General features: G+C 35.3%; 1 protein-coding gene across 13 annotated transcripts in view; it reads left to right on the top strand.

Moving 5' to 3' along the window:
* Positions 1-23,757, top strand: part of CCDC171 (coiled-coil domain containing 171) — a 304,789-nt gene that overhangs the window by 31,272 nt on the left and 249,760 nt on the right. For 12 of the 13 annotated variants that reach the window (XM_053205079.1, XM_053205080.1, XM_027047203.2 and 9 more), the window contains 2 exons: positions 1,713-1,844; positions 11,030-11,176. In XM_053205079.1, the coding sequence (XP_053061054.1) occupies positions 1,713-1,844; positions 11,030-11,176 (279 nt within the window). The remainder of the gene's footprint in view (positions 1-1,712; positions 1,845-11,029; positions 11,177-23,757) is intronic. The other variant, XM_027047201.2, reaches the window with a different exon arrangement.

Genomic DNA, 23,757 nt, shown 5'->3' with positions numbered 1-23,757 from the left:
GAAAATTTAGAATTTTAGAAATGTGGGCCCTAGATTTAGGTCTGAATATCTAATAGATACAAAAAATATTTATGTCTCTGATGTAAACTTCATTATCTATGTAGAGCCCTTTCTATTTAGACATGACATCAAAAATATTTGATGACCTTTTACTGAGCTATTTATTTTCCCATTTTTTCCTTTTTTTCTTTTTCTTTTCTTTTTTTTGTATTCTCTAAAGTAAAAGTATGACTTAAGGTTGAATTTGCCTACACCTTAAAAGATAGCTTTTTGATTGCTTATATTTGCCATTTTTTTTGAAGCACCAGTTTAAAGTAAAAAATACATGATAGAAATGCTTTATATTTGCCACTGGCATATATGGCTTTTCAGAATTCTGGAAATCTTTATTAAAAGTAATTTTACACAAGCATTTAGTCAGTGTGAAAGTTTCAGTATAAGGGTTCCATGGCATTGTCAGCAGATCTTCTGATTTTCTCCATGTCAGACACAGTTTGTCTCTTGTCTTTGTGTGATGTTCCCAGACCATAGAACAGTGCCTGGTATGTGCAAGGGCTCCCTTAGTAGCTGAATGGGGGGAGCCTAGGTGCCTACTGGTGCTCCAAGTCCCTGGGTGGCCCTGTATAACCTTACGTCTTGCGGCTACGGCTACGTGGAAAGAAACATAATGGCAGTAGCCTTCCTTAATAGTCCATCAGCCTGCACCTCAAATTATAAGATCTTTCTGTGATCTTGCCTAGCTACTGGATAGGAGAACTCTGCTTAATTTTATGCTATTGGCTTTGAACTGATCTGCACAGACTTTGCGGGTATTTGGGGTTGAATAGGAGTCACACTATTTCAGCAGAGGGGAAAAAGCTTGAGTCCCTTTGTGATGGTTTCCATTAGTGAAAGTTATCAGGGTAATCTTTATTATGCAGATCCCTTCTGTTTATTTAGACACAGAAGGCTTCTTCTCATATAAGACACAGACTCTTTCTCCTTGTGTTAATGGGAACTTAGTTTTAAACCCTATAGATTAGAAAATTGGGCTTCTTGGGGACCTGCATTTTATATTTTTAAGAGTTTGAACCAAATTAGATCTTGTAAATGTAGTACAACTAGGAAAACCCAAAAGAAAAACCTTTTGCAAGTATTATCTGTAGAACTAGAAATTAGTTGCAGTCCAAACCTTAAAAATTTTTTTTTTTGACTTTTCAAATTGTTAACATTCTGATTTGTTGCACAAAACTCCTTCCTTCTCACCTTTGGTAAATACAGGTTCTCTGTTAGATTTGTACGTAAATTACCAGGAATAATCCAGTTTGTTCATAGGTAATTAGATCTTTACATGTTACCTACTTTACGTGTAGATTTACATATAGATTACATATAATCTACTTTGTTTTGTCTCTGTGTCATATCATTTTGTTCAAACCTCTGAAGTTAAATTTTTTAGAGAAATTGGGTTAAACATATGCCTCTCTCTCTTTCTTTCTCTTTCTCTCTCTCTAACGTTGTTTAAATTAAATGGATAACCTTAGTTTCTTATTCACATCTACATTCTGATGATCAAAACATGATATAGTTCTATTAATAATTTTAACATAAATTATGATGAGTTTTAGCAGTCTGTAGATAAGGCGAGCCCTTTGTATGCTTAAATTGGGGCTGAAGGAAGAAAGATGACTTTCACTGACCTAATAGTAAAGCAAGATTTTATTCATATAAAGGAAGCATTGGAAAAACATCAGCAGGAGAAGAATGAGATGGAGTGTCATATCAGGGAGACAACATTGGAGGAGTTTAGATTACAAGCAGAACAATGGGAAGCAGAAAGAAGAGAGTTACAATTTATAGTACAGGTATTTAAAAAATAATAATTCAGTTCCTTACATGTCTTTTTAATGCTTATGATATTAAAGCATGAGTGCAATAGTTGGCTAGCTTACTCAATGCAAAAATGATTCCTAGTCTTTGATTTCTGGAAGGCCATGTTTCATTTGTAGTTACATGATAATATGGGCAACTGTTACCAGTAGATACTATCAGAATTAGAGTAGGGCGACTTCATTGCACAAATTATGTGATTTTGAGAAGGACATATATACATTTGGTATTTTATTTTTCCAATTTAAAATATGCAATGGTTCACTTTAATAGCATAAAGAAATAGAATAATTGGATTTTAGATATTAAAGGATGCTTATAAGTTAATATAGATAGTGATTTTTCAACTCTTTTTGTTAAGAGCAAATTCTTTTTTTTTTTTCTTGCTTTTTACGAAGATCATATTCTTAATTATGTTCTATTTACTCCTTTCTTCCAACACACAGAATCCCCAAGGCTTCAAATAGTCCAGTTGGAAAATAACTGATTACATCCAACCCCCACCGTAGATGAGCAGATGGAGATTTATGATTTACTCAGATCATAGACTGAGTAATTAATGTGGGAAAAGACAACCAGTCACCAGATTCTCACTCTGGGGTACTTTGCATTTTATTTCAGGAGATTACACATAAATTATTTTGAAGGGAAGATAAGATAAATTCAAACTGTTAATTCACTAACCAACTAACTTAAAATTTAAAAGAAATTTTCGTCATTTCTTCTTTACTTATTTTTGTATAAGGCATTTTTTCTATATAAACCAACAAATTGAAATATAGTCTTTGTACATGTCCAAGATACGCATTCTTCACAGAATGAAAAATATCCATCTAAAAATTTTGGAGTAGTTTTGTGTTAGAAACAACTGTGCAAGACAAAGGCAGCCAAAAACATGCAGAGAATAAAAGCCACCCTATTTCTTTAAGAGTAAAAGCTGGCAGTAAACAGTGGAAATACTGGATTTGTTGTATATGTAAGTATTCAAAATACCAACAAATACCCAAACCTTTGGTCTTTGGGCAATGCTTTTCTTACTAGTTACCCCATCTGTAGAATCTGGTAAAACATTACAATCACTCTGTAGACCTCTTGGTATTCTTAGAGTTTGATTGTAATTTGTGTAGTTCACTCATTCATTCATTCCTTAAGTACACACTGAGTTTCTGCTATGGGTATTGAGGATACAAAATTGAGATACGATTTCTGTCCTAGAAGATTTTAAAGCAGAGAGATATGTAAAGAGAGAAAATATATTGTAATATAATAAAGTTTTGAACAAAATTCTATGGGATCATAAAAGAGAAATGTATTACCTGCCTAGGAGAATGGGGAAACCATCACAGAGTAGATGATATTTGAACTGTTGATAATGTTAAAGCCTACCTAAAACAAACAAGTAAACATTAGTAAATGAAAATAACCTCTTCATTTCTAAACACTCAGAAATCTCCAGTGCCCCCAATCAGTAGCCTGAAACTTATCAAATATGATTCAGAGACCTTTATATTTAAATGTGTGGATGATGTGATTTATTTATTTTTATTTATTTTTTAACATTTATTCATTTTTTGAGAGACAGAGAGCACAAGCAGGGGAGGGGCAGGGAGAGGGGGAGACATGGAATTCGAAGCAGACTCCAGGCTCTGAGCTGTCAGCACAGAGCCCGATTTGGGGCTTGAACTCATGAAACGCCAGATCATGACCTGAGCCGAAGTCAGATACTTAACCGAAGGAGCCACCCAGGGATCCCTGGATGATGTGATTTAGATGTGATTTCTAAGTCACTGAACTGTATGTCATTATACCAGACTTTGTATTATGAAGTACTAAAGGAATATGGTACCAATCTTTTTTTTTCTTTGTTTCTTTGTTTCTTTTTTTTTTTTTTTTTAAGATTTTATTATTTCTTTTAAGTAATCTCTATACTCAACGTGGGGCTCAAACTCACAACCCTGAGATCAAGTCGCATACTCCACTGACTGAGTCAGCCAAGGAGCTCCTGTATCAGTCTTTAATTATTATGTATGGGAAAGAATAGGGAATATACTCCTAGTTACTACCACCTTTTGTAAGATATATTTTTTAAAGTTTTTATTTAAATTCCAGTTAGTTAACATGTAGTATAATGTTTGCACAAGATAAGTTTTATTGTATTTTATAACTGAAATGTTCAGAGCTCAGTCTCTCACTTTCTTGTCCTTTTAGCATTAACAAAAGAAAACTGTCTTTCCTTTTTAAAGCAAATTTAAGAAACTATTCATATTTTTAAAAGTCTTTTTTTAAACAACTTGTGGGCTAGATTGAAATTCTCTGCTCTCCCTATTGGCTGTTGATGGGTTTAGGTTTCCATCCTATAATTAGATGTTAGTATGGTATAGTGTTCTCTTTGTGTAACTAACTCTCTAAGGGAATTCAGTTTTTAAAATAAGTTAAAAAAAAAAACAAACCCTTCTAAGTGAAACCCCATCTTTAACAGACAAAGCAGGTGTAGTATTTCTTTCATCTGGGCTTTATAATTCAGACCCACTATAAAAAAAAAATCTTAATTTTATGCCATGTCTCCTTTCTTTCCTAGTAATTGAAACGCTAAATAGAGGTGTACTTCTCTGGAATATTAATGGGAACTCTAGTACAGTTACCTCATTTTAAAAAAGTGTTTCTCATTTTTTTTAATGCATGCCCTTTTTTGATAAACATAAAAACTCCCCATCTTTCTTTAGCATCATTGAAATTTCAAAACAAATCAAAGGCAAAAATCCCCCACCAAAACAACAAATCAAAGCCAATTTAATTTAAAAACAAAGTATTAATATTGATTTTGAAATATATTACCTTTTTTATCTTTATTAAAAATTTTAATTTAAAATGGCCGTTTGTTGTGTGGTTATTAGGTTTTCTTTATTCCTGCTATAGCAATGTGAACTTTGAGGATTCTTATTTGTTCTAAGCTTTTCTATTGTAGACAATGTGGGACAGGCAGCAGTAAAGGGTTGTTTTAAACCACTGTGCCCTTTTCTTTGTCATTTTTCCAGTTCATTTCAACGTATAAGTTACCAGTAGATTGAAAGCATTTGGGAGACCAGTGTATATTTTTACATATTTATTTTGTTTCCCAAATTCTATAACTCAACCAAGGAATAAAATGATCCTTTCCTCCTTCGTTGACTAAATTTGGTTTATGTATCTAGTGATTAAGGGGTAGGAGAGTTTGTAATGGCAAAAAGTATGAGAAATGTCAATTGAAAATTATACTGTACCCTAAAGACAGAGGGGGAAGAGTGGGGAGCAGTGAAAGGAGATATTAGAGCAGACTTAGGCCATCAGCAGGCTGCGTATTCGGGATTGGAGGGCAGTGTGTAGAGATTGACCTGGTGGGCATGACTGTGACCTGGAGATAGCTTGGAGAAAGCCACATGGACAGGAAATATTTCAGATCATTCAGAGATGATCTAGACCAGCTAGGAGCATTTCTTTGCAGTTTCCTAGGAAACTGCCCACCGGGGCCCCATGTAAGCAAATGGCATAGACAGTGACTCTGGCATTGATACTGCCTGTTATTTTCAAACGGGAAATGCCTTTATACTCAATTTATAAAATTACTATATATTGTGCTCATTGTAAAAATGCCCTAATTTAGGGAAACTTAAAAGCAAAAGTGAAGGTCTTACGACCACTCCTCGAGTCCCACTCCTTATCTGAGGGTATATAAACATATATCATTGAATTACATAAATGGAATTATATTCTTCAGTGTGTTTGGTGTCCATCTTTTGATATCCTTATATTATTCTTATAGGTGTCTGCATGGTTTTCTGCTATGTGGACATTCCTAATATATATTAAGGAATCCCTTATTGATAGACATTTCATTTCCTTCGAAAATTTTTTGCTCTAGTTAAAAATGATCTGGGGGTGGGGGGTGCCTGGGTAGCTCAGTCGGTTAAGTGTCCGAACTCAACTAGGGTCATGATCCTGCGGTTCATGAGTTTGAGCCACACGTTGGGCTGTCTGCTGTCATTGTGGAGCCCACTTTAGGTTCTCTGTACCCCTCTCTGCCCCTCCCCAACTCGTGTGTGCACACAAGTTTAAATAAACATTAAAAGAAAAAAAAAAAGATTTGGAGCACCTGGCTGGCTCAGTCGGTAGAGCATGCAGCTCTTCGTCTTGGGGTTGTGAGTTCAAGCCCCATGTTGGGTATAGAGCTTTAAAAAAAAAAAAAAGAAAAGAAAAAAAGTAAAAAGCTAACATTCCTGGCCATATCTTTGAGCTGTTGTAAAGTTATTGAACTGTGTAAATGCCTACAAGCATCACTGCTTTGGTGTGCAAGTTTATGGATTTATAATTATGATAAGTACTACACAAAGTTAGTGCCATTTTATACTGTATGGCTGCAAACACTATTTCTGATTGTAGAACTGTGCTGGCTTTGCAGATTTAGGAAAGAACAGCTTGTTCTGGTTCTTTCAGGAGATAAGCATTACTAGGTTAAGGTGGTAACTAGCTAAATTGATATATTTCATAAGGTAAGAAGGAGGGGTACTTTAGCTCTGATAAGTTTCTTTTTTTTCTCTGATATGTTTCTAACTATACTCATAATTCTTCAGACTTGAAACTGTATTTTGGAGTCTGAGAAATGTTTATATGAGTACAAATGAAATTAATACTTTTTGGGCTATGTTTCTGAAAGATGTGGAAAGAAAGCAAGTTTATTTTCTAATAGCACAATGTGGTTTTCTGGGTTGGTAAATGTCAGTTCAAAAATAAGCCTCATTTTAAAATATTTTAAGTTCAACACCTCCCTCTAGTGGAAGAAAGAAAAATTCCTTCAATTTCCATTGTCTTTAATTGTGATTTGGTTACACACACACACCCACACACGCCACACTTACTTTTTCACTGTAAGCTTTTTGTTTTATTAGAAAATAAATTCTGTGACAAAATTTTTTAAAGTTTATTTGAAAGGAGCAAATTAATCTTGATATATAAATGCAGGAACTATTTTATAGCTCTTTTGGAATTTTCTTGTATGTTATAATGCATCCCAGACTTGGATTGTGTTGATAGCACCATAAACTTAAAACAGATATTTGAACATACAAAAAGTAACAGGGATTAATATAACCAGTACCCAGTATAACCTACCAATGCCATTGATAAAACTAATATTTACCATTTAGATCGTGTGTTTGTCGTATTTGTTTCAGAATTAAAAATAGATGAGCAATAAGTTGTTATATTATTTAAGACTGTTTTTTAAAAATGTTTTTTTATTTATTTAGAGAGAGAGTGGAGGGGGATGTGGGGGGAGGAGCAGAGAGTGAGGGAGAGAGAGAGAGAATCCCAAGCAGGCTCTACGCTGTTAGCACAGAGCCCAACTTGGGGCTCAATCCCACAATGTTGAGATCATGGCCTGAGCTGAAATCAAGAATAAGACATTCAACCAATTGAGTCCCCGAGGCTCCCCAGAACTTGCCATTCTTACAGAGATTTCACTGATTTTCTTGAATAAGTGCTTATTGGATTATTGCAAGCCTATGGTTAATTTCCAGTTATGAGAAATTTATTTTGGCATTTTTTTGCACATGTTCTTGCTGCTTTTATGGAGGAAAGAATTTTTGGCAGTCCTTATACTCTGCCATTCTGAAATTACTTCTGTTCTCTGAAGATATTGTCAAGTTTTATTCTCTTTATATGTGTTTCTCTCAGGTTGTTTTTCCCCTTTCTCCTTGATTTAGATTTCATCTTTTATGTTGTCCCCCCCCACCCCCCATAACTTTTTCATATGTTTAAGAGTTGGGGACAGAAGAGCTTATTAGAAGCTCTGAGCATTTGTATTTGTTTTTTCAACTGTGATCTTCACTGTAGGGTTGCCTGGCTAGGTATTTGAAATGGATGCGTATATAATTCTCCTACCTACCCCAAATAACTTAACAAGAGGCAGAAAGTAGAAAATCTGATAGAATCAGTGTCAGAATTCCAGGTTATATTGCTTCACCAATAAGCAAAAAGAAACTCCAAGGAGTAAATAATTTCAATCTCATATGAACTCTGACAGAGAATGGAAAAATCTTGATAATGTACCAAACTGATAAATCTCTTAAAACAGTTTTTTATTAATTAATTAATTAATTAATTAATATTTTTTAGAGAGAGAGAGTGAGCACATGTGAGCAGGGGAGAGGGGCAGACGGAGAGAGAGAAAGAATCTTAAGCAGGCTCCATGCTCAGCACAGAGCCCAACTTGGGGCTTGATCCCATGACCCTGGGATCATTACCTGTGCTGAAATCAAGAGTCAGAACTCAACCAACTGAGCTACCTAGGTGCCCCCCATGTTTTTATGGAGCCTAAAAGTAGGCTCTACACCCAGCGTGGGGCTTGAACTCATGACCCTGAGATCAAGAGTCCCACATGCTCTATTGTTTGAACCAGTCAGGCACCCCCCAAAAACTGATAAATCTTGATGCTAAATTGACAAAGATACAAGAAAAGATAATTATAACCAATCTCACTAATGAATATACACACAAAAGTATTATATAAAATATTAGCCAACTCAATGCAGCAAAATATAAGAGATGTAAAAAGCCTTTATGCAATAAATGCCAAGTGAGTTTAACATCAGAAAATTAATCAGTGTAATTGTAAATTAATGTAATCCCTTAACTATGTAATATAAGTTTCTTGGATATGTAAATAGAATTCCTATAAAATCTATAACTATATGCAGAAAGCAGCTTTTAAAATAAAAACTGTGCGTATGTTTTTATATCCATATTCAAGAATATATAGGAATTGTCACATAATATTAGTGACTATTTGACCTCTGCATTAAAACTGATGTTAGGTCAGAATTTCATCTACATATTGAAAGACTTTTATTTAAAAGCTATTTTACCGTGTGTAACATTTAAAATAGGTCAAATATCATAAAGTTAAAATCTCACCAATAAATACAATATGTCCTAACTGATCCACCATTGATTTTCCAGTTGTTCTTTTTTTTTATAGGATTAAATTTAAACTGTCATGGAATGATGGACATGCTCTTTGTTTAGTGTAATGAAATAATTGCATGTTGTCTTTCTGTGCTGTTTATCAATAGGATGGGAATCACAAGCTATATTTTCTTATAAGTAAATTTCCTGAGACTTCCTGGATACTTTAGGTTCTTTGCTTTTTGAATAAATATCGTTTGAAATAATTGCCATCAACTAGGATATAAGCATTTTTTGGTTATAGACTTGATTTTGTTCTTATTTCAGATTATTTGGTTTACTTTGTGATTAACCTTGTAAATGGCTGTTTATTCATTTAAAAATACACGTAGTAATTTGTGTGGACGATAGAAAGTTCGAGATTATGTGTCAATCAAGAGGGCATATAATTTAACAGTGAATTTGGATTAATGCTGGTAGTATTGACTGCTTGAAGGAGGGGGACCTATCCTCCAGAATAATAATAGTATCTCATACTTGTATAGTGCTTAATGGTCTTAAAAGTACTATTGTATGTGAAGGTACTGTTATGATGAAATTAGATTACATATGGCTATTTATAAACCCATTTATTCCTGAATCCATCCAGAGTGTTAGTAAAAATTACGAGTGCTATCTGCACAGTGCTGGCACACTTTTGCTCTGGTACCCAGCTTTGCTCTTATCTGCGGTAGTTCAAGGATTGAAAATATGTAAGTAGATGAACTTCTGTATATGAAGACGTTTCCATTCCCAGAAGAAAATAATTCTTAAGAGTTCATGTGTAGTCAGCTACAGAGTAGTAATCTCATGAATGAGGGGATGTGGAAAGACGAAATTAAATGACGTTTTGTTCTTCATCCTTTGGCTGTGGACTGTACTGCTGGGTACTTTCCAAATTAGAATCTTTTATAGAGAATTGTATTTGATGCTTGTGACATTTTCACTCAGACTCTGGTGACATCATTTGAGTGGCTAGTAATACTTGAAACCATAATGATATGTATTTGTGAAAGTCCCTGAATAAGATTGTGCTGGTGGGGGCAAGGTGGGAGAGAAGCCTTTGTCAGAGAGAAGCCATTCTCAGTGAGAATGATGAATCTAGACACGTTACTGTGGAAAATACCTTTGATACGTGTGTTACTTTATGTTTGAATTCTCACAAAATTCACCTCTGTCTGATTTCTGAGTTTAGTTGGGAAAGGGGATTGAGAGATTTAAGTAGAAGACTACCTGATGTTATCGTTCTTTCAATAATACAACAGAGTTGAAAACTTGAAAGCTGAAGGAAATGAAACACAGCCACCTAGTGGATGCAACTTTAAGAGCTATAACCATAGTTAAAGTACCATGAGCTCACATAAAAATCTCTCCAGGGTCATTATTAGGCATTCAAGCTAATCATTTCTTATCACACAAAAGGGCAATGTACATTTGTATTACAAAATATTTTAAAATTTTAATGAGAGGGAAAACATTGCATAAGGCTGTTGGACTACAGCATTATGTAAATAGCCTCAGAAGTCAATTGAACTAGCATAACATTATAGAGAGCTGTACACATTTTCAACTATAATATGTATTAATCAGATTTTTAAAATGTTAAAATTCCAGTAGTGTGTTTTGAACACGTGTATATTCTGAAACATCGCTGGAATATCTAGACCCCTCTTGCCTATAAGGGCAAGTGTCTATAAGACCCTTGAACAACATGGGTTTGAACTGCATGGGTCCACTCACATGTGGATTCTTTTCAATATGTTGGAAAATTTTTTGGACCTTTTGGACAATTTGAAAAAAACTTAGAGATGAACCGTGTTGCTTAGAGATACTGAAAAAATTAAAAAGTTAGGCATTTTAAGAACACAGTATCTAATACATGTAACATACAAAATATGGGCAGTAGACTATTTGTGTTATCAGTAAGGCTACAGTAGACTACAGTCAACAGCAGGCTATTGGTAGTTAAATTTTTGCAGAGTCAATAATTAATTAATTAATTAATTAATTAATATTTTTTTTGACCGTGCATGGGTCAATGTCCCTAACCCTCATGTTGTTCCAGGGTCTATTGTGTAAATTAACCTATTGTGGTCGAAGCACAGATTTAGTTACTTGTGGTCTTCTATAAAATAAATTTTTGTCATTGTTGGCTTATAAACTTAAATGAATTATTTTCCAGGAGCAAGATAATGCTGTGCAAAATATGCACAAGAAGGTAGAGAAATTAGAAGCTGAACACATGGACTGCTCTAACCTTTTACGGCAACAAACGAGTGAGCTTGAATTTAGCACTCAACGAGAAGAACGTCTTAGGAAAGAGTTTGAGGTATATTTTTCTCATTCTTTTAAAACATATATATGATGGGGCACCTGGGTAGCTCAGTTGATAGGGTGTCTGACTCTTGATTTTAGCTGAGGTCATGATCTGAGGGTCATGGAATCAAGCCCTGAGTCAGGCTCTGTGCTGAGTATGGAGGCTGCTTAAGATTTTCTCTCTCTCCCTCTGCCCTGTTCCCCTGCTCACACTCTCTCTCTCTCTAAAATAAAAAACCCCAAACATATATATGTTATCCAGTCAGTAATTTAAGGCCAGAGAAGGTTTTACTCTGTAATAAAATATAAAACTAATTTTTTCAGCATTTATTTATATTGAATATTTGGATTCTTTGAAAACATTGTGTCTCAGTAAATTATATTTTTCCCCTAATTTTTAAAATCTATCCATTTTTAACAATTCTCATGGAATATTTGGAAAATATGAGGGTAATTGTTTAAACTGTAAGGTTGAGGAAGCAACACAGGAAAGGTTTTTGCACACATAATATTAAATTCTAATTTTGTAGTTTGAATCCTATACTAGCTGCATGGTTTTGTGGGTAAGACTTTAAATGGGAAAGAAGCATCAATTTACAAATTAAAAATGTGATTTTTATGAGAGAATGATACTGATGATCAATTTAATTAATTTTGAGAGAAATCTATTTGTTCATTCTTCTTTTTAAAATTTCCTTTTGTTTGTGGGAAATGAAGTATTTCATTGATAAAGAAGTTTTGTTTTAAACATAATTTATAATTGTCATTAGGTAAATAAACATTTATAAAGAGAATTCCATGATAAAATGCTAGAGATGCTCTGGTTAAACTCACTGCTGTCATTTAACGTTCTGGAAATTTTAGCCAAAGAAGTATATGATGGAAGAAGAGCAATAAGAATTATTATTGTGGGAAAGAAGGAGGTATGACTCTTATTATTTTCAGATGATACACTTATACCCTAAATAATCAAGAAAATCAACTTTAAAAATATTAATACTAGTAAGAACATTCAGTAAGGAGGCCAGAAAGAAAATAATATGTAATAATTATATATACATTCTTATATAGAAGCAATAATCAGAGAATAATATATTTAAAGTATTTAAAAAGTTTTCTTCACAGCGACAAAAATAAGAATATAATCAACTACAAACACCTTAAAAGTTACAAAAAGTAACAGAGTCTTCAAAGAAAATGGTGAGACATTTTGGGAACACTCAACCCTATAATGATATGAATCCTCCCTAGGTTATATTATGGGGTAAAACAGTTCCAATAAAAAAATTCAGTGGAATTATTTGGGGAAGATAGATTCAGAAATTCATGTTGAAGACTAAAGAGCTACCCGAGAGTCTCTAAAACATTTTGATAAGGGTAATGAGCGGGGGCTTACTATTTCAGAAGTTAATATGCATTATAAAGCTTTAGTATTATATTGCTTATGGTTATTTGGTCGTATGCAATAGAAACCAACTTTGGTTAGTTTAAATAGGGAATTCAGTGAAGAATATGGGAATCATATTTGTAGAATCAGGATGAAACCTGGGGAATTAGGCTCAGAAATGAATCCCAGAGCATCTCCAGAAGGCTTGGGAACAGAAATGATGGATGAAATTGAGATGAATTAGTATCCATAATTTTTATTTTATTTATCAATAACAATTTGGTATCATTCGTTTTGTACTTTTATTTAGGATTCAAGTCCCAGAGAGAAAATATTTGACTGGAAGAGGTAGTTTGCTCCAAATAAATCTTTCTCAGTTCTACTAAAAATAAAGCCCAGGGGCGCCTGAGTGACTCAATCGGTTAAGTGTCCAACTCTTGATTTTGGCTTAGGTCATGATCTTGTAGTTCGTGGGTTTGAGCCCTGTGTTGGGCTCTGCATTGATATTGCAGAGCCTGCTTGGGATTTTCTCTCTCTTTCTCTCCCCTCTCTGCCCCTCCCCCCACTTGGACCTCTCTCTCTCTCTCTCTCTCCCTCAAAATAAATAAATTAAAAAAAAAAAATTAAAGCCCACAGAGCACCTAGTTGGTTAAGCATTGAATTCGGCTCAGGTCATGATCTTGCAGTTCACGAGTTCAAGGCCTGTGTTGGACTCTGTGCTGACCTCAGAGCCTGGAGCCTGCTTGATTGGTGACTCCTTCTCTCTCTGCCCTCTCCTGCTGGCACTCTCTCTCTCTCTCTCTCTCAAAAAAATAAGTAAACTTTAAAAACATTACCAAAAGAAGGGGAAAGAGATTGTTGAGTGGCTAAAAAGTACGGTAACTCTAAGAGCAGACTAATGGCATAGAATTGAAAGGCTGGTAGTAGACTTGTTGAATATATATGAAATCTAGTATCTTAAATCAGTGAGGATAGGAAAGATTATTCAGTGAGTCATGTTGAAACAATTGGTTAACTCTTTGGGACAAAATATAGTTAGATTCCCATCTTACATTATACTCTAAAATAAGTTCCAGTTGGATTAAAAAAGAGTAAAACATTAAAAACTGATAAACTAAGAAGAAGAAAATTTAAGTCCTTTTGCTCTCTGAGTGCAGTATGACTTACTACTAATCGTAAAAGCAGAGGAACAAAATCATAAAGAAACGGACTTATAGCTTTGATTATAAAAAATTAAAGTAATATACAGTAATACCTTGGTTTGTGAGCATAATTTGTTCCGGAAACGTGCTTGTAATCCGAAGCACTTCTATGTCAAAGCGAATTTCCCTATAGGAAATAATGGAAACTCAGATGATTTATTCCACAGCCCAAATATATTCATATAAAAATGATTACAATACTGTAATATAATACAAAATAGCAGAGAAAATATGAAGAAAAATAAACCTACACTTAACTTTGAAAACCTTCATGGCTGGTGTGAGGGAGATAAGAGAGAGAAGGGTTTTTGTGTAGGACAACTTTCACTATCACTAATGGAATCACTGCTATCTGTTGGCTCAATGGAATCTTTGTCTGCATGGGGGCCCTTGTATATGCTCGCATGGATGTTGACTTCAGTATAGTATTAATAAACTCTTGTCATAGACTGTATTTAATGTAACTGGCAATAAGGCAGCAGAGGAAAGGGTCTATATCTGCAGGCAGCCTGACCTAGAACCAAGCAAAGCATTCCTAAGCTTACTCTTGAATGGAAAAGGAAAGGACGGTCCATAGGTGCTCTGAAGTGACAAAACATACTCTAGTGCCAGTTGTGGACACACCTGCCAATGTTCTGAAAAATCACTGATTTCTGCCAAACACCGCGGCCTGAGATCAGGCATCTGAACATGGGAGATCACCCACAATCCTGCAGTGAATGACAGAAAGAGACGAGAGAGAGAGAGAGAGAGAGAGAGAGAGAACCATTGGCTTAGTTGTGATCATGTGAGTCTCGGCATCAAGTACTACTTGTATTGCAAGACATCGCTCATTTATCAGGTTAAAATTTATTAAAATGTTTGCTAATCTTGCGGAACACTTGCAGAACGAGTTGTTCGCAATCCAACATTTTACCGTATAAGTAAATTCTCCACTTCAAATAAAATAAAAAGGCAAACAAATGAGAAAAGTATTTACAGGAAAGGGTAAATAAAACTCTATCTCTGTATCTCTCTATGTAAATCCCACACTATCTGATGAGAAAAAGGAGAAAACCTTTTTGAAAAGAAAAATCTACCAAGGACATCAAAGAAGATGTGAAAGATGTTCATATGGACAACAAACACATGAAAAATGCTTAATCTCACCATGATGTAAGAAAGGCTATAACACTCATTACGCTAAGATTAAAGAAAAAGAAAGCACCCAGTGTTGGCGAGGGTGATTTTAAAACTTCCTTTACCTTGCTGGTGGGAGTGTAAAGGTATAAAGGCTTGAAGGAGGTTCATTTGTCGGTGATCCTTTGCTCATTCTCATCGTCTCTGTAAGTTTTCTTGGTCCTCTGTTTTTTTCAAACATTGTTTTACATGAAAAGCTTTAAACAGATTTTAAAAGATGAACAGAATAGTATAATGAACCTAATGTACCAATCACCGGCTTCAACAATGATTTATATATGGCCAATATGTTATCATTTATACCCCCAGTCACTTTCCCCCTTCTATATTATAGTGAAATGAATTCCAGGCATCAAATTATTTTAACCATAAGTATTTCATTGTGACTAAGAAATAAGGTGTCTTTATTTACAGCCACATTATCAATATCAAACCTGAATTGACAGTGATTACTTAATTCAGTCAAATATCCAGGCATTATTCAGACTTCAAATTGCTTCATAAACAGCAAAAACGTGTGTAAGATTGGGGTTTAAGTCAGAGTTCCAGTTAGGTCTATACGTTACAATTGGTTGATATGTTTTGTGAATCTCCTTTTTTTTTTTTTTTTATTAAAATTTTTTTTTTAATGTTTATCTATTTTTGAGAGAGAGTGAAAGAGAGACAGAGTGTGAGCTGGGGAGGGGCAGAGAGAGAGGGAGACACAGAATCTGAAACAGGCTCCAGGCTCTGAGCTGTGAGCACAGAGCCCGACGCGGGGCTTGAACTCACGGACCATGAGATCATGACCTGAGCTGAAGTCAATTGCTTAACCAACTGAGCCACCCAGGCACTCCATGAATCTCTTTTAACCTACAGATTCTCCATCTATAGTTTTGTTTGTTCCTTGTATTTGTAAAGACTCCAAATTATTTGTGGTATAGAGTTCCCACTGACTCTGCAGTTGCAGAACATCAAACATAAACAATGTTTCTTAGTATAGATCTTTTTTATTTAATGCAGGGGTGGGGGGCATGGTGAGCATTTTAGTTAGGAAACTCATGTCCTTCATTTTGAGGAATTCTCTTGTGTTATTTCTTCATGATTTTTTTCTCAGGGTTTTTTTTGTTTTGTTTTGTTTTTGTTCTTTCTCAGGCTTTTATTATTCAAATGTTAGACCAACTGGATTGATGTTTTACTTTTTTTTTTTAATAGCCTTTCTGTTGTCTTTCTCTTTGTTTTTTACTTATTGTGGCTTCTTGGGAGATTTACTTGACTTTACTTTCTAATATTCTAATTGAATATTTTCCTTTTTATTTTTAATTTCTAAGAGCTCTGGTTCTCTGTACCACTTAAAAATTTTTTTTTTTTTACATTTATTTATTTTTGAGAGACACAGAGAGACAGAGCACAAGCAGGGGATGGGCAGAGAGGGAAGGAGACACAGAATCTGAAGCAGGCTCCAGGCTCTGAGCTGTCAGCACAGAACCCGATGCAGGGCTCGAACTCACAAACCACGAGATCAAGACCTGAGCCGAAGTCAGATGCTCAACCGACTGAGCCACCCAGGCACCCCTTTCTGTACCATTTTCATAGCATCCTGTTCCTATGAGTACTGTATTCATTTGTTTATTCAGTATTTATAGGGAGTTTTAGGCACACTAGGGTGCTTGAGGCATAGCAGTGAGCAAAACAAAGTCTCTTCCCTCTTGAAGCTAACACTCTAGTCAGGGAGAATCACACATTAAATGAAACAAAACATGATAAGCCCTGTGGAGAGTAATAAATCAGACTAGGGGAAGTAATGAGTGATGGGACAGGATGGTTACCCTTTTAGGGTAGTGTTCATGGAAGGCTGACTTGATAAGATGGTATTTGAGTAGAGACCTAAAGGGACAGCCATGTAGATACCTGGAGGAAGAGCATTTGAGGTAGAAGGAAGTACAAAGGCCTTGAGATGTGAGTGTACTTGGAGTGTTTGAAGAATAGCAAGTAGGCCATTGGGACTGACATGGAGAAGCTAGTAGGAGATATAGAATGGTAGGCAGATTTTCTAGCCTTGACAGTCTTCTGTAATTCATTGTAAGAACTTTGGCTTTTGTCTGAGTGAAATGAAAGCCATTGGAAGGTTTTGAGCAGAGGCTTGATATGCTTCCTCAGATTTGTTTGAAAAGCATCATTCTTTATATACTCTTTGGAAAATAGCTTGTAAGAGACCATTTAGGACACTATTAAAGTCACCTAGATGAGATATATAGCATAGAGGAGGGGGTTGGATTTGTATGTATTTTGGATGATGGAACCAATAGAATTTGCCAATTAATTGCATCTGGCTTGTGAGAAAAAAGGAGGGAGTAAAGGAGAATGCCAAAGATTCTGGCATGTGCAAACAAGTGAATGGCATTGCCATTTACTCAACTGGCAAAGAGTGCAAGTGGTGTAGATTTGGGAGTGGTCAGGATTTTGCTTTTAGGTATGTTAGATAGGCATGCCTGGTAGACATCCATGTGGAGATTTTGAGTAGGCAGTTCAGTAGAAGTATGGGGGATGGTAAGGAATTTTGGGAAGTATTGCATTGTGAAACTTTGAATGTTATAGGTCTTCTCTCTGTGTTGTTATAGTTTCTGCAGAGTGCTCTGCTAGTTTGCTCTGTGGTGGTTATAAAATGGAAGAAGGACATGGGGGGAGAATTCACATATCATACTGTTCAGCACACAGACTTTCCCCTGGTTTCAGTCTTGTGTACTCCCCTCCCCACCCCCTCTCTGTGTATTCCTATGTCCAGCCTCTGGTTCAGATTCACATCCTTCAGATGATAAACCTCAAGTGTGTATGGTGGTTAGGAAGGAGTAGTTGTTTGGCTACTTGAGGTGGAGATGAGTGTCTGGACGTTAAACTTCTAATGCTGATGGTATTTAAAAAATCTTTATTGAGATTCACCCATCAAGCATCCGACTCTTGATTTCAGCTCAGGTCATGATCCCAGAATCATGGGATCAAGCCCCATGTTGGTCTTCATGCTGATTGTGGAGGCTGCTTAAGATTCTCTCTGTCTCTCTGTCTCTCTGTCTCTCTCTCTCTCAAAGAAAAAAATAAATAAATAAAGGAACATTTTTACCACTCAGGAAAAAAACCCATTTCTCTCAGCCCTAAGCAACTGCTACTCTGCTTTCTATCTCTATAGATTTGCCAATTCTGAGCATTTCCTATGAATGTCATCATGCAATATGTGGTCTTTTGTGATTGCCCTTCTTCGCTTAGCATGACGTTTCCACAATTCATCCATGTTGTATCATGTATCAGTGCTTCATTCCTTTTTATTACTGAATAATATTCCATCGTATTATATACCACATTTTGTGTATACATTTCTCAGTTGATAGGCATTTGTGTTGTTTTCACTTTTTAGTATTATGAATAATGCCTCTATGGATATTTGTGTACAGGTTTTTGTGTGAACATGTTTTCAGTTTTCTTGGATACATACCTAGGAGTGGAGTTGCTGGGTCATGTGGTAACTCTGTGTTCTATTTTTTGAGGACCGTTGCACTGTTTTGCACAGTGGTGGCACCATTTTGCGTTCCACCAGCAATGTATGAGGGTTCCAGTTTCTCCAGATCCTCACCAGTACTTGTTATCATCAGTCTTTTTTGATGAAAGCCACGCTGGGTGGTGCGTAATAGAATGTTATTTTGGTCTTGGTTTGCATTTCTCTAATGACTAATGATATTGAATACTACTTCATGTGCTTGTTGGCCATTTGTATGTTATTAGAGAAATCTATTAAGATTCATTGTCCATTTTAATGGGTTATTCATACCGTACAAATGTCAGATGTTAATAATAAGGGAAACTTGGTGTGGGGTGTATAGGAACTCTCAATGATAATGCCACGTGTGAACGTGGCAAAGATAAAATTACTCACCCATGGTCTAATTTTATGTAAAGTTAGAGAACAAATAAAAAATCAGATTATATTCTAAATAATATTTGTAGCCTATTTGTCACTTGTGATGAACATTTTTTTCAGGCCAATGAATTCGGGAATATATCATCATATTTTAATTATCATTTAAAAATATTGTGTGGCTTATGGATGGCCTATTAAAAGATTAGAATAAAGTCTGAATATGCTTAGAATTAAAAAAAAAAACACCTTATTTAGAAGTCACTTTAGGAAGTGCCTGGCTGGCTCTTAATCTCAGAAGAGCGTATGACTCTTGCTCTCGGGCTTGTGAGTTTGAGCCCCACACTGGGTGTAAAGCTTACTTAAATAAGTAAACTTTAAAAAAAAAGTCACTTTAGGATGTTATAAAACCCTATGATCATCACTGAAAATATTTTAATTGCCTTACAGGTGTGAAGAAATACTACATAACAGTGATTTCTGTCTTTTTTGTTTGTGTGTTTTGTTTTGTTTTGTTGTTGTTGATAAAATTCTTACAAAGCCAGTTTTGACTGAATTGAGGGAATGTCTAATGCCTAAACTTTAGGATTTGTTTTTGGATAACTTAGTATTGACTTTTCCTTGTAAAATAACTTGCCCCAGTTTCTTCTTTTATTGATTGATGTTGTAGACATAAAATTGTTTTAGCGTAGTTTTACTTTATGGTTTTCCTTAGCTACCCTGTAATTACTTTTGGTAATAACTAGGTCTCTGCTTTTGGAGAATTTGAAGCTTTGAAGTGTAGTCCAGATAGTCTCAATTTTTGTTCTGTTTATAAGAATTTTATAAGTGGACAATATAGTTCCCTGACTCATCTACAATTCTTTATATTTAAACATTTAAAATTTTAAATTAAAAAAATTTTGCTTTATATGGGCACCTGGGTGGCTCAGTTGGTCACGTGTCCGACTCTTGATGTTGGCTCAGGTCATGATCTCATAGTTTGTGAGTTTGAAACCCGCATCTGGCTCTGTGCTGATGGCACAGAGCCTGCTTGGGATTCTCTCTCTCCTTTTCTCTGCCCCTCCCCCGTGTGTGCACGTTCTTGGTCTCTCACTCTCTCCCTGTCTCAAAATAAATAAACTTAAAAAATTTTTTTTTGCTTTATATTTAAGTGAATATATCTTGTCTTGGCTTTTGGCCAGATGGTGACATAGTGAAGGAAAAGTTAAATTTCCAGAGAGCATTTTATGCTACTTTTATATTCAATTGTGGAGACATTAACTATTAGTAATTCTAGGTACTTAAGTAATTGTCAGTGGTATTTTTTTAAAAAAGGATTACTATAAGATACATGAAATATGAGGATTAATATAAAAATAAATGAGACAATAATGTTAATACAGAGGGAAATTGTTAACATTTTAATTTAATAGAACATATTATCTAACGTTAATAGTATTACATTAAAGCAACTAATACAACAGATGTGTAGCCTAATCAGTGTTTTAAATTTCAGTGAAGTTTTCTAACAGTTGTATTTCATAAAACGGTGATTTCGTAACATGCTTGGATCAAAGCAGTTTATTTATATATATATATATATATATATATATATATATATAATTTGTATTAAAAAATCTGATAAACTATATACCACTGTGTGGCTTAATCATCTTAACACGGATCAGTGGTTTCTGAGATTTAAAAAAAGAAAGCAAACTCCCAATCCAATTTTATAAATGTGGTGCTGGATACCACAGAACCAAGGGAAAAGTGAACTGGAAAAAGAAATATCTGTGGCTTTTATAAACCTCTTTACAACTAGGGGAGCCTTTTTTTTTTTATCATGGGAAATAAACTTAACTCAATAAGAAAAGAGAAAAGAGAAGATGCAAACCTAATAGCGAGAGGACTGAAGAGTCTTGCGAAGATTACAGTGGAATGAGAACAGCCTGCAAATAAATTCTGAATTGCTTCTGTCAGTCATATTCTGTGGCATAGTAACAGAAAGCAGGGTAGAGTAGCTTTTTTCTCTGTATGTGTACTATACTCAAGTGAAAAAGGTAACGAAAAATGTACCTCACCTTTCCTGTTGTCCGTGAAGCCAACCTTATCTGATTTCACTTTTTAAAGGCATCATGTGTTTGTAGGAATTATTTTTAAACACCTATTTGTGTTCATTACTAATTATAAAGTAGGTAAGTGATGAAATCACCTGGGTTATGTAATTGTGCTTCGAAGTATTACATATTTTTGTTTTTATGTGCGTAACGGACTTTAAAAGTGGGAGTTTATTAAAAAATTTGTTGAATACTGCAGTTTTTGTTACCAGGAAAGGTAAAGGTGATTTTTAGAGATGCTAAATTAATTTATGACCAGAATTTGTGTTGTGTCAATTCTGTCCCTGAAATTTCCTATTTTCATTTTTTGTGGTTTCTTTTATTATATGTAAAAGTAATAAAAGCTCTTTTTTTTTCCATTAAGCTGATTTACAGTCTGAATGATAGACTTCATTATTCACTCCTGGTGAATAAAAATGTGCTGCTGTATTTTCCAGTTGATTCCTGTAGTCATCAGGTTGCTTTCCTGTGTCGGTTCTGAAACTGTTAAGGCGCTGACTGTTGCTGCCCTCAGTGACTAGCTTTGTGTTTCCTCTCCTAAAACTGCGCAGTGAACCATGGTTGAGATGATGGGCATGGAAGGCTCTGAATGTTTGTACATTCGCCTGTTTCTTGAAACTGCTGTGTGATTTTATTTATATTTTTATGTATGTATGTATGTATGTATTTATTTTAAGTTTATTTATTTTGAGAGAGAGAGAAAGCACGAGTGGGTAGGGGCAGAGACAGACGGGGGAGAGAGATGCTCAAGCAGGCTCTGCACTGTCAGCACAGAGCCTGATGTGGGGCTTGAACCCATGAACCGCGAGATTGTGACCTGAGCCAAAGTTGGATGCTTAACCAGCTGAGCCACCCAGGCACTCCTATTTATGTTTATTTTTAAATTAAATTGGATTTAATTAATTAGATTAAATGAACTCGAACTCATGATCCCAAGATCAAGAGTCGCATGTCTACTGATTCAGACAGCCAGGTGCCCGCAGGATAATAAACAGTAAAGGACTCATAGATTTTCTTTGTTACAGTCCTTTAATATTTGACTCCGTTTAAGTGATACGGTATTGTGGGGCTTCTGTTGTTCAAATACTTGTCAGATACTTAGAGACCTTGACCCTTTAAGATTTTTGTTTCTGATAATAAAAAATACTTTGAGATCTTCACTTTAAAGCCTCAAAGTACAGGGGCGTCTAGGTGGCTCAGTCAGTTAAGTGTCCAGCTCAGGTCTGATCTCATTGTCGTGAGATCCACCGTGGGACTCGCGCCTGGCATGGAGCCTGCCTTACATTTTCTCTCTCCCTCTCTGCCCCTTCCCCGCTCATGCATGCTCATGGGCACACACATATTCTCTCTCTCTCTCAGAAAAAAATTCTCAAAGTACGGTAACTACTTCCCCTCCACCCCAGGTAGGAATAAGTATTGCAGTTAATTGTTTGTACACGTATAAAAAATTATTTGCAGTCACTAAAATGTAACAAAATACACTTACCACTAAAATAATGATTAATCAGTCTATGATGATTCAGTTCCTTAGAATTATCTTCTTGAAGATGGATTATTACTCTATTGGTTACTGTGAAAGTGTCCATTAGTGGGAAATACCAGGTGATAAAATCTGGAAAAAGAGTTCAATAAACAGCCACTTTCTATTTGTACAGCTGTTGACATTCTGGGGTAAACTTTGTGCAACTGTTTGGGAAACGGTGCTGTATAATGTACTACTGAGAAATCCCTAGTATGCACTTTTGTGACATTTCCTCCCCTAGTTGTCTTGTTCATTTTAGTGAGCTAAATTTGGTGTATCAGAGCTTTGCTGCTTGACTAATTCCTTTAAGTTCACTGCTACCCTCTGAGCTGCTTATATTCTATTTGAGGAGAAAATAACGTAGTAGGAGCGGGTGTTTTTGCTCAGTCTTTCAGCAGTGTATGTGCACGTTTTCATAACTTTTGTGAAACTTTTGAAACAGGCCCATGGAAGCCACAGGAGCAGATGTGGTGCAGAGAGCAAATGTGGTCTGGAAATGTTTGGTTAGTTCTGCTGCTGAATTGGAGCTGGCGGCTTATACCCTGTGTTATGATAAAATAACATGTACCAAGGGATTGAGCCAGAGACATCCTTCTCTAAACTACCTTCTTCAAACAACGAACACTCACTTTTTAAAAGTGAAGTAGATTATCTAATTGGGCTGAACATGATTGAATGAGATGTAAATCATAAAATAATGAAATAGTTATGATGAATATATAGTATTTATTGGAGTAAAGATCTCTTGGCAGTATATTGCAGTAGGAAAGGTCACAAAAATCAGCTAATACATGATAAAATACGTGCTCATGTTGTGTTAGATAAAGAACTCTTGTTCGTAGTGTAAAGGAACAAACATTGGATAGTGTAGCACTTGTATTATAAGCAAACCTGTGTATGCTTAAATTGACCTGTGGTATGTATGAATTTGTGTTGATTTTTGTATTTTAACCTGAATCCCGTTACCACTTTTGCCCTTGCTTTGTAGAGTATGTTAGGACTGGATACTAATGAGACAGTTCATGATTGTACTGGTTCTCTTAGACAGTATTGGAAAAAAAAAATTTTTTTTGTGAACAGCACGTTGATGTTCCTGTAGCGCCCTCTGCTGGATATAAGACTTAATTCACCAGACTAGGAGATGAAAAAAAAAATTATTAGGAGGGCCTTAATTTAATTATGTCTATCAACAAAGTCCACTTTTGGAAGTTTGTTTAAAGATTTGAAGATTTTTTTTCTGTCCTTACTGATTAATTGATAGTTTTAGTAATAACAGTTGATAGAGTTGTTTTCTTCTGGACATTCATTCAAAGCAG

The sequence above is a fragment of the Acinonyx jubatus genome, chromosome D4 (genome assembly GCF_027475565.1).
Source record: "Acinonyx jubatus isolate Ajub_Pintada_27869175 chromosome D4, VMU_Ajub_asm_v1.0, whole genome shotgun sequence".
NCBI lineage: Eukaryota > Metazoa > Chordata > Mammalia > Carnivora > Felidae > Acinonyx > Acinonyx jubatus.
Note: the sequence above shows the minus strand (reverse complement) of the source record. Positions and strands in the feature narration are given on the sequence as shown.